The following is a 17,978-nucleotide window of genomic DNA, read 5'->3' as shown; positions in this document are numbered from 1 at the left end:
GCGGCCCGCCCTGCCGGGCCGGGCCAGCCCCCCCCAGGCCCCTGCCGCTCTCCCGGGGAACCTGCCCCGGGGAACCTGCCCCAGGACGCCCCTTCCCAGCCGCCCCGCCACCCCCGCCCCTTCGGGCATCGGCCTGACTCCGAGGCCCGGCTCCCGAGGCAGCGCTGCCACCGCACTGCCCAAGCAGGCAGGGATGAAACGCTCCTGGGGCGCCCTACTGGGGCCCTCGAGTTGATCCGAAGGACAAACCACGCAGAAGTTACGGGCTTGCTCCTCCACACAACTCAGCACCTGCCTTGCAGCTTTCACCTGCAACATTGTGACATTTTACAGCAAATGAAAAGGAATTCTTTTTCTTAAATAATGCTCTAGCAGGGGAGTTTGGACTAGATGATCTCCAGAGGTCCCTTCCAACCCCTACTATTCTGTGACCAAAAAACAAAATAATAAAACTGTGACATCTGAACTTTATACTAAATCTGATGGCTTTCTAAAACTTAGTGTTTTCTAAAAGATCGTTTCATTAATGGATCAACATATCAGAAAAGTAATTAACCCAGACCCATCAGAAATTCCTTGTCTAAATAGCCTCTTAGGAAAACAAAGTGCAAAAAATGAGTAAAACTCCATGCCCCCAAAAAGAAAAAAACAACAGAAAACAACAAACCCCAATAAACAAGAAAAGGCCTGCTGTACAAACACTGGATGCTAAGTTTGTATGACTTAGTGAATTAATGCTTTACATTTCAAAATGCAGCTAAAGGAACAAATACAGATTGTCAGCTGCATCTTCTTATTTAAAGATTAAGGTAACATGCTTGATTGGCTATTGTGCTAGGATTGTCAGCTGCATCTTCTTATTTAAAGATTGATTGGTTATTGTGCTAAACTCATTCATCCAGTTGAAAAGGTAGAGGAATGAAATCCTGCTTTCTTCAGCAAGCTCTAGGATGTCCAGTTTCAGAAGAACATCAAACAAATGACCTTCACTCTGTTCTCAGCTCTTCTACTGCTCAGTGCTTTTCTGCATGGCTTTTATTAAAGTAATTACTCAAGCTTTCAAAAATATTTTTTAAAAGCCCATTTTGAGGGAGAACTTCAAGTCATAACACAAGACAATTAAGCAACTACTCTAAGTGTTACTTCAACTATGAACAATGGTCTCACAAAATATTTTTATAAGTGCCATTCCCTAAGAAAGGAATTGCACAGAATTAAATGCAAAGGTTTTTAAGACAGAAGCAGGAAAATACTGTATATAAACAAACATACTAAAAATAAACACAAAAGCAGGATATTTAGTAAAACATTAATATAAGACAACAAGCAATAGCATCAAAGTAACAGGCTTTCATCAGTTATTTAATCTAGTCACTAAAGTGGAATACTAGAAATATCACATTCCTCTACAGTGAGGTAATGAGTTGGCAGTTATTTAGAAAAAAAGTCTCTATGCAACAACCATGTTACTTCAAGTATGTTGAAGTATATCTTGTAGTGGAATGGAAATAAACAAAGAGAAAAGCACATTTTTCAAGAAGATCTGAAGTCAGACTTCATATCCTTACTTAAATAATCATCCTCTTATATTAATCCCTCGCAGGTGATTATTGTCAAGAATAAATTAAGGCTTCCTTTAAATAGCACTGAAGCCTAAAACATTAAAATTGAGAGAACAAACCACTGGTAGTGGTGAACTTGGGCCTTTGTTGACACCAGGTAGATTGTAAATTTGAATACATGTTTACCAATTCTGAGATTCAGTGTCCACCATTTCAAACCATATGGACACATTTCACATGTAGAACTGAGCACAGAGCAACTAACATTCACAGTTATAGGATGCCTGGAAATGAGTGGTTGAAGGCCTTTCCCAAACAAAAACTTAGGACAGATTCAGTTCAAAAGGAATCTTTGAAAGAATGTTTTTGTTGTTGCTGGTTTTTTTTAACCCTAAGGCTAACTTCAATAGTTGGTTTGGCCTTTCATTGCCTTATCTCTTGAGTATGCTGAATTTTGGTTTTTTTGTCTTAAACTTTCCTGACTTTAGAAATCCAGAAGGGTCTATTTTAGAAGTGCTAAATTTCTTAGCTTTGAAAAAAAAAAAAAGTATGATAAAAAAAACAGTCTAAAACTAAAGTACAAGGTCTTTATAAAGCAAGACAAGTACACTTTCAATAAAACATGCTGTTTCTTGGCATCTGTTGAAAGGACCGAGTAAATAATGGAAAGACAAACTGGACTTTGGTATTGTTTCCAGCAGACTGATCTTAAAGTTAGAAGAGAGTTTACAGTAGCTATTTTGAGCACTGTAAAGCAGCAGCAATACTAACAGATTTCTGATGGCTGCAAGCTCCCCAAGTTACCTGATAGCTATTCTGTAATATTATTGATACTATATTATGCTATAGGTATCAGTGCCCCTTCATAGATTAGAGAGTGGTCACAGTGTGTTTTGTAATTCTGCTGAAGATTTATCAATAATCTCTTTGTAGTTCTCACTTCCTTTTAAAGTCTCAAATTACTTGCCAAAGACAGGACACAATTGTGTTAAAATGCTAGCAATGCCTGAACTGCTAAACATAAACATGGACCAAGACACGGAATGTTCAGTTACTGCTGGGACTTGAAATATTTACATGAGAGAGATTTATTTGTTTAGGGAATAACAGTTGATCAGAGAACAGTTTACATATAAAGGCAATTACTAATTCCCCATCTGATGCAGACTTCCACAATATTGTTCCCATACACCTACAATCTTTAGGAAAGTGCTCTTCTTTGGCACTGGTATCAAGGAACCAGCAGCAAACTGATGCCACAAACATAACTAGGCTTCCAGCAGCCACATGGGTAGGTGTTCCTCCACTTGCAGCTCAATATTTTCAGACTAAAACTAGAAAACTGATCAGCAGTGGTGCAGAGCATTATATCAGCAGTTAAGAACTGCTGCGTCCTGCTCTTCAGTCACAGACTTGGGGAAGAGTGGCTGGAAAGCTGCCCAGCAGAAAAGGACCTAGGGGTGTGGTTGACAGCCAGATGAACAAGAGCCAGCAGTGTGCTGAGGTGGCAAAGAAGGCCAACAGCATCCTGACCAACATCAGGAATAGTGTGGCCAGCAGGAGCAGACATGACTGTGACACTATACTCAGCACTGGTGAGGCTGGACCTCAACTACTACAGTGAGGGGCCAAGAAGTGCCCAACACAAGGACATTGAGTTGTTGGAGTGTGTCTACAGAAGAGCACCCAAGCTGATGAAGCCTGGAGAACAAGTCTTACATGGAGCAGCTGAGGGAACTGGGGTTGTTTAGTTTGGAGAACAGGAGGACTGAGGGGAGACCTCATTGCCCTCTACAGTTACCTGAAAGGAGGCTGTAGGGAGGTGGGGGTTGGCCTCTTCTCCCTAGTGAGTAACAACAGGATCAGAGGAAATGGCCTGAAGTAGTGCCAGGGGAGGTTTAGACTAGATACTAAGAAAAAATTCTTCAGTTAGGCACTGGAACAGGCTGCCCAGAGAGGTAGTGGAGTCACCATCCTTGGAGGCATTGGTTTTTGTTTGCTTTTTTCCTGCCTAGGTGGACAGCTGGACTCAGGGATCTCAGAGGTCTTTTTTCCAACCATGAAAATTCTGTGAGCCTGCAAACAACCAAACTAACTCTTTTCATTCTCTCAAACCACTCCCACTGTAAGAGAAGTGATTGGGATGTTTTCAGTTTGGGGGAGAAGGAAAGAATAACAATCATGTAAAATCTACTATTAAATTTCACTTCTTTCCCTTCCTATTTGGCCCAGTTTGGCAGACTACTTCTTAGATAACCCTCCCACAACCAAAGAGACTCCTCCTTTCCTGGTCTTTCCTTGGGCTCAATGTCTTGCATTTTGATCTCTCCAGCACCTAGGAAGAGCCCTTCTCATCCCCAGCCTCAAAGCCAAACTCACACCTGCTCTCTCCACCTTCCATACTACCTGCCACCATGCTGCCTGCTGGATTTGCTCAATTTCAGCTTTTTACTTTTTGTAGGCTGAACTATAGCAGCTCCATGAGAGACCATGTCCACATAGTCATGCTGCCATCTCCCACAAGCCCAGACAGAGCCAGTCTCTGAATGGCATGTAGCTTTATACCAGCTTTGCAAGGCAGCTGCACAGTGGTAGCAAAGCCCACTCCAGCTTTGCCAGGAGACTACTCTAAGCTGCTTGCATCCTGACTTAAACCCCAACCATCAGCTATTGGGAAGTTCTGCCTGTTTACAAGTGGTAGGCAATAAAAGAAGTCAAATCAATGTAGTACAAGGAATTCTGAGGCAAAAGAACACCACCAACCTCATCCAATTACACTTTTCATTATTGTCTAGCTCTTTGTACCACCCTCATGTTGTGTAAACTCCTTCATGTTCCACACTGAGATTTTTTTGATAGTTTGCAGCTTTTATACCCACATTATCTAAGAATATTCTAAATTTTCTGCTGCACAGGTTTGTGCATTCCTTGCATGAAGGAGGAACCTCACCGTAGGAAAAAAAATTACATTCTTCAGGAAGGAAGGATTCCTATTTGTCTCCTCCTTTATCTTCACTCTGAGAGAATTCACAACTAACCAATACAGGTGAAGAGTTAAAGACACACCAGCATGTCCTTGCAAGTAAATGACAAGGTACCAAGAAATTCCCCTGCAGGGAAGTGGTGCACACCTCACTCCCAAAGGAGAATGTTCTTACAGATGCATCCACATTTCTGACAGCATTGATATGTGGACTGTTAGTAACACCCTCTGCAAGTATGGTCATGTTTCTTGCTGTTGGTATAACACATTAAAACCCTGATGTGACTACAAAACACCAGTAAGAAGTCTGGAAACATATGAGAAAACTTTCTGTGTATAATCCTGATGGCACCAGAAACAAAGCTCACAGGATTAAATACTCATTCTGGAAGCTGGAAGTCAGCATACTGGAAATACCGTAGGGTTCGGAATAAATTAATTTTCAGAAGTTGCCACCCACAAAAGTGATTATGCTGAATTCAGATTGCATCATTTTATGGCTCCTTTCTGACTTCGAAATATTAATTGACCATTCTGTACCCAAATAACCAACACCTGGGGCAGAGGCTTAGAAGTTAATGCTTAGCACAAGGACATACACACTCCTCCAGGCAGCTTCCAGCAAGCCACTCCTGTTGAGGATGACCAGGAAGTGAGCGCAGGGGAGCTCTCTGAATGAGGATTGCCAAAGAGGGATGATAGACAAGCTTTATATCATACTGTTAGAAGGACAAAAAATGTTGTTGGGTAAGTTCATGTATGAGGAACGTGCCTTTAGGATCCATAAAAAACCCTGGATGTTCTGCAAAATAACAAAAAGCATCAAGAGTATTTGATATTAAATTCAAAGCTTGATTTATAGATTGGTATATTTCGGATTTGTTAATGAGAAAGTATATGGGCTAGCTTTGAAGCAAATCTGCAGTTCAGCATTTTGAGAAAATCTGAACATTCTGGCCAGAAAACCTGTAAGTTATGTTTGCCTTTTAAAATACTTTGTTTCCTCTTGGCAGCATGGCAATCCAACTTGAAAGAGTCACATGGTAGATAGCAGGAATAATACACAAGCTGAAAAGTGATTTGCAGTAACCAAGTTTGGTTTAGCTCCTGGATCAGTGTCAGAATACAGATTGTGAGAACACATATGGATACTAAATTGCTTTCACTGTGCTTCACTAATATTGTGAAAGGCTATACCAAAAAGTCTTGAATTACCAAGTTTATGTAAGTTTCTAGCTGTATGAAAACCCATTGTAACCAATTGGTTTCAATTTTCCATCTGAAAAGCCTTTCTTTGTGCAATAAATAGCAACAATGCTAAAAAATTAACAGCCTTCATCTGTTATGGCCTACTCGGGTTCTAGCTTCAGAAGCTTCTCCGAACTACACATTTAAGTATAACATCACACCAAAATGCAACAGAAATAATTTAGCATGTGTGAACTAAGAAGCAAATCAGTATTTCAAAGTATGACCAAACCTTCTGTAGTCTAATGCAACTTTAACATATTTCCTATAGCATATGGGGAATTACTTTTCCCATGCTTTAGTTAGCTGAACAAGACTGGAAAAGTCCTTCAGTATGATCTTTCATAAGAAAAAGGTCTCACTTGTCCAAAATCATCTTCAAGGCACCACAGAATTCAGACAGTTTCTTTACACCTAAGCTTTCATTACTCTAGTTAAATGCTATGAAAATACTAGCAAGCAAAAGAGGGCATACCACTGGACTAGACTCATGGAAAAGATTAGTAAAGCACAGGGTTCTACTTCATTATTACTGACTTGAGTCAGAGACAAAATGGTACCTGAAGTGTCAGAAGTAACTGTCAGGTGGTGAAAGACATTTTGGTTACAAAGATGACTTACAGGGTTTCCATTTATTTATTGAAATCTTCAGCTGGAGTGGAGGAATAATATTATTCATGCCTTGATATCCCCAAATAGTTCCAGTTACATATAAGGCTTGATGGAACTCTCACAGCTGACATCAACAGTATGAATTTTCATACAGTGGGAAATAACTGAAAGCAATGGTCTTATTTTAAGGCAGAAGTGTAAGTGAAGTATTAGTATATAAGAAATCTTAAATGGCAGTTAAAGCTCCATTCTTTTATATGCTTATAGGTAGGTTGCAGGCAACACTAAGAAAAAAAACAGCAGTAGTGGGCATTTATATTTTTATATATAAAGCAAAGAATTTATATTCCTATTTTATGCTATTCAAACAAACAGCAAACCATTTTCTGTGGCTTAAACTGTAAGTGCTTCCATCCAGCTGCATGGGTGGTAGCACATGGTTGCTGGAGCAGGCTGACAGTACAAGAACTTAGAGTGACATTCCATGGGACCACCAAATCTCCTTGTCTTCTCCAGTTCCCTTCCACACATCCAATTAAAGTGAAAGACATGACCCTTCCCAAACCATAATACCTCAACTATTATCAGGCTATTACTCCTCCACAGTGGTTATGTACATCCAATTAGAAGGCTATGTGTGTGTGCCGGGAACAAAAACAATAGTTGCTTTGATTTCTGGACTGGTTCAAAGTCCTGAACCAGGTCTCCAAAATTACACACGCCTTCCAGTACAAACCAGGTAGCTCAAACACTTTGTGTCTTGAATTCTAATAAATGTTTTCACTGGTGCAAAACTAACATACCAAAGGTATACTGCCTGCAATCCAATTCTACAGGAATTTATGCACACCAGCATGGAATTCTGTAAAGAATTAAGAAGTTTGTTTGAGAATAAGCATGTCATTGCAGGCCATTCTCTTACGGAGAAATGGAGACCAGTAGTTACAGAAATCATTTTGAGGCAGCTAGCTTGCAGCTGTGACCTGATTTATAGGTTTGCTGCAGAAATGGGGCTTTGCCATTCAAAAACCTCTTTGGTACACTGAGTTAAGTCACTAATACTGTTGACTAGTGGCCAGCAACAATTTTGAAATAAAAAAGTATAAAAGTTATTCCTATTTTATCATTCTCAGCAAATTATTTCACAAAGATACAATGCTTAAGATGTGAGTTCTCTTCTCCTGTCTTCTGCTTAGCAGAGGATCAAGGAACTTTCTTAGAGGAAATGCTTCCTATTAGGTTAGTGCATTACCACTGAAAGTTTACATTTATAATAAAAAAATTTACCAGAATCTCAACTTATACCAAGTTGCAACTGGTATTTTATACAGGACATATTTTTCCTCTCTCTGTTGGCTGTAGGGAAGTTTCCTGCTTCCCACTCAAAATGACAGTGCATGATATAATCCACTGCTCATGAGCTCTTGATTATTCTGGGAATACTACATATACTAATACACTTTGAACAGATGGACTCCTCTCCCTCCACATACACCTGTGAGACATGAAGCAGAGGTATGCTATCAATTCTCTTGTTCAGAGTATTTAATGGACTTACTACACTGATTTGTCATCTTGCCCAGGCACCCAAAGACAACCAGCAACTGGTTAAGAGTTCGACGCATTCATGTTAGCCGCTCAGGACAGCAGCATGGTTGTTAGGATTTGAACATTTCTACAACTCAGCTAGACAAATACCTGAACAACCTAGTCTGAATTAATTGCTGACCCAGTTTCAGACAGAAGACCTGGACTAGGTGACCTCTAAAAGCCCTATGCATCCTGAATTTAGCTAGTTGATAGTCTGGAGAAATCCTGACAGACAACAACTGCATGGCTACAAAGTTATTTATCTGTAATGCTCAGATTATATCAAGGTGCAAGTTTAATACCAAAATGCTCAAATGAATTAAACTCTAAGAAGCGGTTACTCCCTACAGGAAGGCTTTTTTGCTAAAGAGAAAACTGCTTTAGTTACAAGCTGCCACTTGGCCACAGTAAATTTATATAGAGTTTTACTAGAAAAAAACTTTAAAAACAGATAGGTGAGCAGCAGTGGCTAGGGTTTACCCAAAAGGTGTGGTCGCATAACACAGCAGGGCTTTGGTAGCATTAAGTAACTCCTACCTTTCCTCATCCTTTCTACTCCTACTCTGTACTCCCAACCTCTGATTTGCATCAGTACTATGTTTACCAGGGAGCAAGGAACCATATTTATGAAAGCTCTTGGCAAGAGATGGGAAAGCAAACTCAATATAGTTTAATGCATCATATCCTACTTTGTAGCACCAAAACACTGCATAAGCAAAATGAAGGGTAAGATGAGCTAGAACAGCGTGCATAGACAGTGGGGCTAGAGAGAGGGCATGGAAAAGATTCCTCTTCTGGGCAGCATTAGATTCTTTCCAGATAAGTTTGAAATGTTGAGGTGCTGCTTCATGCTTTCACCTTAAGCAGCCTTTTTCAAATAGGAAAAGTTTGGAAGGTATTCTACTGACTACCATAATTTCCATATACATGAGTTAGGGAGTGACAGCTTTAGCTAAAGAGACTTGAGAAGTAAAGATTTTTATTTGCAACAGCAAATTATTTCTACCTCTGAAAATACATCTGATTTTTTTTTATGAAGGGAAGAAGTTAGTCCTATAACCCAGCCATGCTTACATTTATTTCAAGTGATGGGTGTTATAAATCTACTCTGAATTATTAATCTAAGAGACAAATAAACATATCCATCTCAGTTCTTCTAAGACCACAATTACAGATAGGAAAGCTCTAAAATAGTACTTAGAGATGAGGAGTCTTCCAAGAAATCAATGGCTTACAGGTAGGTACCTAGTTGACTGAGCAAGTCTCTCATACTAGCAAGGATTAAATCAGAGAATACACTATACCCACTTTATTTAAGGGACTTATCCCATAACGTACTACAGATACAGATGTTACCATGCTTCACCACCTGTATATAATTAAGAAGGGTATTTGGGATTGTTTATAATCTTAGATTGAGTGGGTTAAAAAAATAAACAGGTTTTACTAGCTATACCTGGGTGTGCACACTTTCCAAATTACAGTGTATTATAGTGTAGTCATTTATAGTCAGGCCACCTTTTCTACTAGCTATATTGCCACATTTGGTTAAAAAAGCACTACCTACAGGAGCACTTCCGAATCTCTACATTAACAGCATTTAGTTTCCAGTCACAAGATTTGAACAGCAGCCTACAGACTAGTTGTGTGAGTGCCTCCTGGCCCCTTGGTATTAAAGTCTGAGCCTAATTAGCAGCTCAAGCAGTAGTCTCTCCTTCAATTATGTCCTCCGCTTTCTAGAAATTATAGAGATGTACCAAAATTAGATTGAACAAAATATGCTGTGTCCTAAAATAAAGGCTCATTCCCCTTGGAACAGCATACACTTGCTTATCATATCTGCTTTGTACCTGAGCTCTGTGTTTTCTCCTCTTCACTTTTACACCTTTCAAGTAATTTAAGTAGTAATTCCACAAATTACTGTTATATAACCAGAACATAAATATTTAAATATTGTTTATTCAAACAGCACCACACCTTCCTAAAGACATTACTTACAAGATGACATTTTACAATTATGAGGTATAACCTACCTTTTTTCCTCCTATACTAGCAATTTGTGATTTATAGAGGATCATATTTAGCAGCAAAAATACAACTCTGTACCACCCTGCAAGTTCTGTCAGGAAGTACATTAAACGCAACATCCTAATTTTAAGAAACTGGTTAAATGGTAGTATTCCAGTGAAAAATTATCTTACCAGAGCTTGATGACAGAACAGCTCCTTTGTGAGAAGGTGCTTTCATGGTACTCATAGTTTTACTTTCACATCCTCTCTTCAAGGGCAACACAGATGGCACCATTTTAACCTTGGGAGTTGATACCCTTCGTAGTGTGATTGGGCCTTTCTTCAGTGTGTTTTTCTCTGGTGTTGTCCCATCTTTCACAGAAGGCATCTGTTTTAAAATAATTAAACAAAAACCAACAAAATCTACACACTGCTACTGTGAGAAACTGAAGATCTAATATCTGTGTAATTAAATACTGACCAGACAGGTAAGAGATATGCTTAACTGTTTGCTGCCACATTGTCCACATCTGCAGCTCAGAACCTCAAGAATCACTGAATCACCAAATTGTTAAGGTTGGAAGGGACCTTAAGGATCACCAGGTTCCAATTCACCTGCTATGAGCAGGGACATCTCACACTAGACCAGGCTGCACAAGCCTCATCCAGCCTAGCCTTAAACACCTCCAGGGAAGGAGCATCAGCAACCTCCCTGGGTAACCTCTTCCAGCACCTTCCTACCCTCATGGTGAAAAATTTCTTCCTGATGTCTAACCTAAATCTACCCTCTTTCAGTTTAAAACCATTTCCCCTTGTCCTACCACTACCCTCTCTGGTGAAAAGCCTCTCCCCAGCTTTCCTGTAGGCCCCTTCAGGTACTGGAAGGCCTTCCAGTGATAAGGTCTCCCCAGAGCTTTCTCTCCTCTAGGCTGAACAGCCCCAACTCTCTCAGCCTGTCTTCATAGCAGAGCTGCTCCAGCCCTCTCATCAACTTTGTGGCCCTTCTCTGGACCCTCTCCAACAGCTCCATGTCCTTCCTGTGCTGAGGGCACGAGAACTGTACGCAGTATTCCAGGTGGGGTCTCACCAGAGCAGAGCACAGGGGCAGAATCACCTCCCTGGCCCTGCTGGCCACACTTCTTTTGATGCAGCCCAGGATGTGGTTGGGTCTCTGGGCTCCAGCACACACTGGTGGCTCCTGTCAAGCTTCTCATCTATTATCATCCCCAAGTCCTTATCCTCTGAACTGCTCTCTAGCTATTCTCCCTACAGCCTGTATTTATGCCTGGGGTTGTGCCAACCCAGGTGCAGGACCTTGCACTTGGCCTTGTTGAACTTCATGAGGTTGGCACTGGCCCCCCTCTCCAGCCTGTCAAGGTCCTTCTGGATGTCATCCCTTCCCTCTAGGGTGTCAGCTACTCCACACAGCTTGGTATCACCATCAAACTTGCTAAGGATACACTCAATCCCACTGTCTATGTTTCCAACAAAGATGTCCACTGGTCCCAATAGTGATCCCTAAGGAAAACCACTCATCACTTGCCTCCTCTTGGACACTGAGCCATTGACCACAACTCTCTGGGTGAGGCCATCCAGCCAATTATTTATCTACCAAGTGATCCATTTGTCAAATCCATGTCTTGTCAGTTTGGAGACCAGGATGTCATGTGGGACAGTGTTAAACGCCTTGCACAAATCCAGGTAGATGATGTCAGTTGCTCTGTCACCATCCACCATCTCTGTAGCCTTGTTGTAGAAGGCCAACAGATTGATCAGGCATGATTTGCCCTTAATAAAGCCATTTTGGCTGCCACCAATAATATCCTTATTTTCCATGTGCCTTAGAAGATTTTCTAGGAGGATCTGTTCCGTGATCTTGCCAGGCACAGAGGTTAGACTGACTGGCCTGTAGTTCCCCAGGTCCTTCTTTCTAAAAATAGGGGCTATGTTACCAATTAGCAGGAACCTCATCAGACCACCATGACAACCACTAAATATGGGCAGATGCTTAGCAACTCAACTTAGCAATTCATCTCCTGAATGGCCTTCAGCAACACAAAACTATTAGTTTGAAGCTAATGACTGCTAATGACAAGCACACTCAAGAGGTTACAGAGGTCATTTTACATCAAAATTTCTTCCTCCCCAAACTCTAATTAAGCCACTCAATTACAAGACTGCACCTAATCTCAAGATTAATTCTTTACCAAGCAACTACACATCTCCACATAGCATCAAGACTCCAAATCTGCACCCTTACCATGCCTCCTGAGGTCTTGATTGACCCAAGCCTGAAGCTCTTCTCTTCTTTCTCACGCTGCCTTTTCTTTTACACTTCTTTCAGAGTATTTGAAAGCAGCACATTGCTCCTGACAGGCAGCTGACTCGTCCCAAAATATTTCCCAACCAACCAGTACACATATACCTCCCAGCCAGGAAGTCTGCACCTTCCAGCTGGCTGACTGCCCCAAACCAGGTATATGCCCTCTGCATGAGAAATATTTCCTGGCTACTCTTAACTGTTCTAATGAGCCCCAGTTCTACTTCAAATACACAAACACCCAAATTATTCAGAGCAGACAGTTCAATTAAGATGTTAAAAATAAAACTCTTGACCAGCTTTTTGGTCTTTGGGTTTTGAGAGACTTATTGTTAATATATGCACAGCATTTCTTTAAGTAAAATTTAAAAGCGTAGTTTATTTCTAAAGCATGATTTGAAAGAAAATACTGAAAATAGCAATTTATCTCTATTTAGAGATACAACATCACTAGAATTACTTTGATAAAAGTGCATATTAAAAGCCATTTTTAGAAAAACCTCACCAAGTTATGCTATGCAATAAAACCAATTTGACTAAATTAAGACCTGTTTGCTTTATAAGAAATCTTACCATGTTGTCTAAACAAAGACTTTACAAAAAAAAACCCCAACAAAATCAAACTTATGTCATGGAATAAGATGAAGACTGAAGACACTAAATCACACTTGAGGCCAAGTGCAACCAGCTTGTAAAGTGTTACTTCTTCACTGCCCTTAAGGGAAAGCCTTCAGCCCAAAAATAAACATTACAGTTAGATTTGTAGACACAGAACTCCTTCCCAAATTTCCATTCAACACCATGCCATACAGAATTCCCTCTTTCCAAATGCACAAAACAGAAACAAGCATGTGCAGAAACAAGCTTACCAAAGGAGCAGAATGCAGCTCAAGCGTTTCATTTGCCACATCTTTTAACAAGGTTCCTTCCAGAATTCCCATGTTGCTTCTTTGTTCTTTTTCACCTCCGGTCAGGTAGGTGTTTTGAGCACATGAATACACTGAAGAGTCTGAACTTTCCATTTTATCATTTAGCATCTCTTTTGAGTTCTCTATGCACTTTGGAAGCACTGCAGAAACTGAGGAGCATGCTGAATGGGTAGAGATTGCTTTGCCAGTGTCTTCCGGAACCTGCTTTAACACAGGTGTCTTGGAAGCCTTGTGGGAAGCATTTCTGGGATGTGCTGTAGCACGTACAACTTGGCTAGTGATGAGGTGTTTGTTAAGATTTAGCTTATGGGGCTTACTCCCAGGCAATTCCACTTTAGTGTCTTTAGTTAGATCTACTTTCTTTTTCAGCACTTTCATAGAGGGGGACAATTGCCTTGGGGGAGTAGCCGGCGAAGATGAGGAGACAGCCGATAACTGTGGGGCCTGGGGGGACTGTTTTAATGATGCACTATCTCTTGACTGTAGCACAGGCCTAGACATAACCTTTGGCTTCACGTTTTTGAAATTAGGTTTGGGAAAACTAACAATCTCCGATTTCTTTGCTTTGGTTATTGTTGACACAACAGGAGACTTGCCCACTGGTTTTCCTGCAGTCTGACCTGAATTAGCTTTAAGCAAAGGCCTTCTGTTGTGGTCTCCTACAAATGCGCCATTGGATCTTAGTTTAGGAGTCTTGTCTCCAAGCTCTGACAATGCTGAAAGACAGAAAGTCGTATTTTTTGATTGTTCTTTGGGGGTTGAAGTACATACAGCAGCATTACTTTCATCAGCCATGGGACTGAAGACCAAAAAAGTTGCTTCACATTTCAGGTCAGGCATTACAGTCCTCTTCAATTTTGGTACACTGCAAGATAAGGAAGAGATGTGCATATCCTGAAGAGCAACATTTTCAAAGACACTTTGCTCTTTGGTTAAGGATTCACTGGTTTTCTTTGATACTTGTTCTCCATTCATTTTATCTTCCAGGAGAAGGTGCACATTATTTGCAGGACTACCCATGCATGTTTCAGCATTGAAATTCCTAGGTTCATCATGTTCAGGGGTATCCTGAAAGGATTTCACTTGGCCATCTTCATTTATCTTAATGCCTGGCGATAATGCATCTTGCCTGTAGGGTTCTATACACCCAGCAGCTAGTTTTATGTACTGTGCTTCTGTTTCCTGTGATTCTTTATCAATCTTGTCAGTGTTTTTTAGATGGTGTTCAACACCTGCAGAGGCAGGACAACACACTTCAAGTTCTGAATCGGCATCGTCTGGGCTTTCTGAAGCCACTATTGTAGAGTGGAAATTAGGTGTTCTTCCTGAGCTAGTTCTACCAAACCTCTCTCTCATACATGCTTGAGAAGAGATAAGAGTTTTCCTCAGGTGCATGTCATCTTGATCAGTTTCCTGAGTTTCACCTATAACATTAGTAGCATCCAATATGCTCAGGTGACAATGTGCCCTGTCCTTCAAAAGGGACTGCATGTTCTGCCCTGACGCAGGAAGAGGTAATACACACTTAAAGTCAGTCTGACTGTAAGGCACAGATGGTTTGATACTCTGATTTTGCATTTTTTCCACAGCAACATCGCCTTTCTGGAAGTTTGCTGTTTCTTTCAAGTCACAGTTCAAAGGATAAATGGAAGTCTGTTCAGTCACAGAAGACCTGCATGCAGCATCTCCAGCTTCCAACAGAGCTCCTGTGCAGTCATATTTATCAGGTGTCTTCTGCAGATTAAGTGCTTCAATACACTGCTGTTTTAAAAGAAAACTTGTGACATCACTCTGACTTTCAAGAACAGTGTAAACTTCATTCTCAGTCACTATATTTTGGTCAGATGAGTTACCATGTATCTTGGTGGCACAGTTCTTTGAGGAAGGTGTAGCTCTGTCACATGAGTAGCTATTTCCATTTTCATCCCGTATAAGTAAGGTAGAATTCAAGCCATTCTTTGCTTTGTCATTTGACTTTTCAGCATTCATTTTAAAGGCTGAAGTTTAAGCTGTTGTCATTTTATACTTATTTAAAATCACAGAGAACGCAGATTCTTCCAAACTTTGCAGAAAAAAAATATCAGCTTTTCCCTGGAAGGTGTCAACTGTTCTGAAATATTTTTTAAAAGGTAGTTCTTTGTTTTCCTATTTCCCAAGAGGGTTCAAAAATTCTGGAATTAAGAAGAAATGAAAAACAATGAGCCAAATCAGGATTTTAAGACAGTAAGCACTCTTAAGCTCTTAGCCTTTGAATCAAGTGCAGCCATTTTGACCAACTTTCCTTTGGCTTTTGCAATTATACCATCTGTGCATATTTACCCTCAACAAGCTACTTCTGCTCCCCTGACTGCCAAGCAGCTTTTGAACCCTTTGGTCCGTTGCAATCAAGTGTGGCTTTAGGGCTGCATTCTAAGATAGTTGGCTTGCTTGGCTTCCATGCAAGAAAAAGGAACAACCCAAAAGATTTGGCTCCTCAACAGGAAAAAGGTATCGGAGGGACTACACAGTAGAAATGAACCATCACTTTTCTCTCTTCCCATAGCAAGTAACCCATCAAAAGGGCATGGTTCCTCACAGTGTGTAGTCAAGTTATGAAGCTTCTTACTTGGAAGCCAAAAGCTTACACAGGCTCAAAGACTAGCAGGTAAGAACCACATAAGATAAATCTGTCCAAAAACTGAATACCAGACTGACTCAAGCAGCTCAGTCACAAGCTGCAAGCAGCTAGGAGAGTTCTAGGGAAGAATCACTACACACTAATCCTGTTCTTACACTCTTCACTTAGTATTCAGTGCTGGTTACTTCTGGAGACGGAACACATTAGTATTGGATCTTCAGTCTGCATCTGGCTTCATGTGTGTTCTTACGTACAAGTTTGCATGAAGACAGGAATTTAAGAGATACCTAAATTATAATAATTATGACACGCTGCTGTGTAAGCTCCAGTCTAGAACAGACACCACAGCAGGAGCATAGCAGCAAGAATCCCAGTTAAGAGAGATTTCAGTGCTCATCCCTTGATGCACACAGCAAAGGGCAGTAACAACCCCAGATGGCAGTTTTTCTCCGCACTGAAGGCCTTCTTCCTGCTTTTCAAAGAAGCAATGCACGGCAGAGGCAGCTCAGTATCTTCAAAGAATTATCTTAAGACATCTGAGATGAAATAAAGAGAAGATGGAGAGCTTCATCATCAGCGAGATGAGAAGAATGAGAATCAACGAGAGAGAAGACTGAAACTGTCCAAAGCAGCTAGAGGACTTCCATATCATGAATATATATAAGAGGCTCCTAGCACCAGAAATTAAACCAGAGGTAGGAAAAACTTCAGATTTACAAGACAGTTGCAGTGCCATGGTAGATCTGGCAGGAAGAAGTGTCACTTTCAGAGCAATAAAATCTGTATAGGAGGGACAGATGTCACTGGACCCAACAAGAAAGTCAAGCTGAAGATGCATTCATTGGCAAAGGTCAGCTTCCCAAATGAAGAACAAGGAAATTGAACAGGTGTGTTGAACACCATCAGACATCAACAAGTGTTGAACACCATCTGTCCCATTTGGAGTGACAGATTCCACTCTCCAATCAAATAATAGGAAGGATGGGAATATTTGCCATCAAAAATTATGGACAGACAGGTCAGTGCTGGTTAACTAAAATGCAGACACCAGCATGTGAATACTGATACTGCCACATTTGACATTTCATGGGAAGAAAGCAGCAGGACACGAACATCAGGATTAAGTATATAGGATGGACAGAATAATTCACACTAATATGAGAACTATATTAAAGTCTAAAATAATTTGACTGTCAGGTAGTGTAGCAGTTCCTACAGACTACATATCCAGAGCTAACAGAAAAACAGAATCTGTGCTACCAACCACCACAACTAGGGCAACAGCACCGATGGTGATACACTTAGGTCAAAAAAGCTACAAGATCAGAAAACATCATCATCATGGAAGATTTCTTCTATCTCAATATTTATTAGGTACATGGAAGAATAATTCCAGGGACCACTGACTGCTTTGGGAAACAAGTCTGCCACGACAAACAGAACAACTCGTGGCTTGTTGTCTAATATCAAAATTTACAACCTCACAGAAACCATTCAGAAAGCCACAGCAGGGGAAAGAGAACAAACTCTTATAATCAACTACTTCAAAAAGTGTAAAATAACACCAGGACATTAAGTAGTGAAAGGTAAGTTACAAAGTACGTTACTAAAAGCAAAAATGCATAATTCAAAAAGCTGACATTTTTCCTTAAAACTTAATTTTCTCAAGCTGGAAAGACAGCTTGAATGACTACATTAAAAAAATAAATCCTTTTTGGTACTAGTAAAATATACAAGGCTTTCCAGACAGGTTATAGGGCCCAACAGTTTTCAATTCAAATTAAGACTATTCTAGAACTGCAGGAATTTGTGTGCTCACTATGGACCAGAGTGGCTTTTAGCCCATAACCTTGCCTTTACATGAGACTTTAAACATCTTTCTCAGACTGAGGGTAAAAAGACCATGGAAGAACAAAAGATCAGACAGCAACCTTCCCTGCCTCCCCTTATGCCTCTAAGGTGAGGACGCTTGACTAGCTTAAAAAATCCTAGATCCTTAACTCTGGTCTAGATCATTTGCCTACACACTATTTTTCAATTCTTATAGAAGCAGAAACAATTCAGTACCCTTATTTTCATCTTTCATTAGGAAAAATAAGGCATATTCA

At 40.5% G+C, this 17,978-nt stretch overlaps 1 protein-coding gene across 1 annotated transcript in view; it reads right to left on the bottom strand.

The window, feature by feature from the left end:
• The window catches only part of MTUS1 (microtubule associated tumor suppressor 1), a 93,629-nt gene extending 78,387 nt beyond the window's left edge, over positions 1–15,242 (bottom strand). Inside the window, exons 1-2 of the mRNA XM_010002478.1 lie at positions 13,194–15,242; positions 10,197–10,392 (exon numbers count right to left, since the gene is read on the bottom strand). Coding sequence (XP_010000780.1) covers positions 10,197–10,392; positions 13,194–15,242 — 2,245 coding nt within the window. The remainder of the gene's footprint in view (positions 1–10,196; positions 10,393–13,193) is intronic.
• Positions 15,243–17,978: the final 2,736 nt, after the last annotated feature.

Source organism: Chaetura pelagica, unplaced genomic scaffold (assembly GCF_000747805.2).
Source record: "Chaetura pelagica isolate M959 unplaced genomic scaffold, ChaPel_1.0 scaffold67, whole genome shotgun sequence".
Classification (NCBI taxonomy): domain Eukaryota; kingdom Metazoa; phylum Chordata; class Aves; order Apodiformes; family Apodidae; genus Chaetura; species Chaetura pelagica.
The sequence above is the reverse complement of the archived record's forward strand: the minus strand, read 5'-3'. Positions and strand labels throughout refer to the sequence as shown.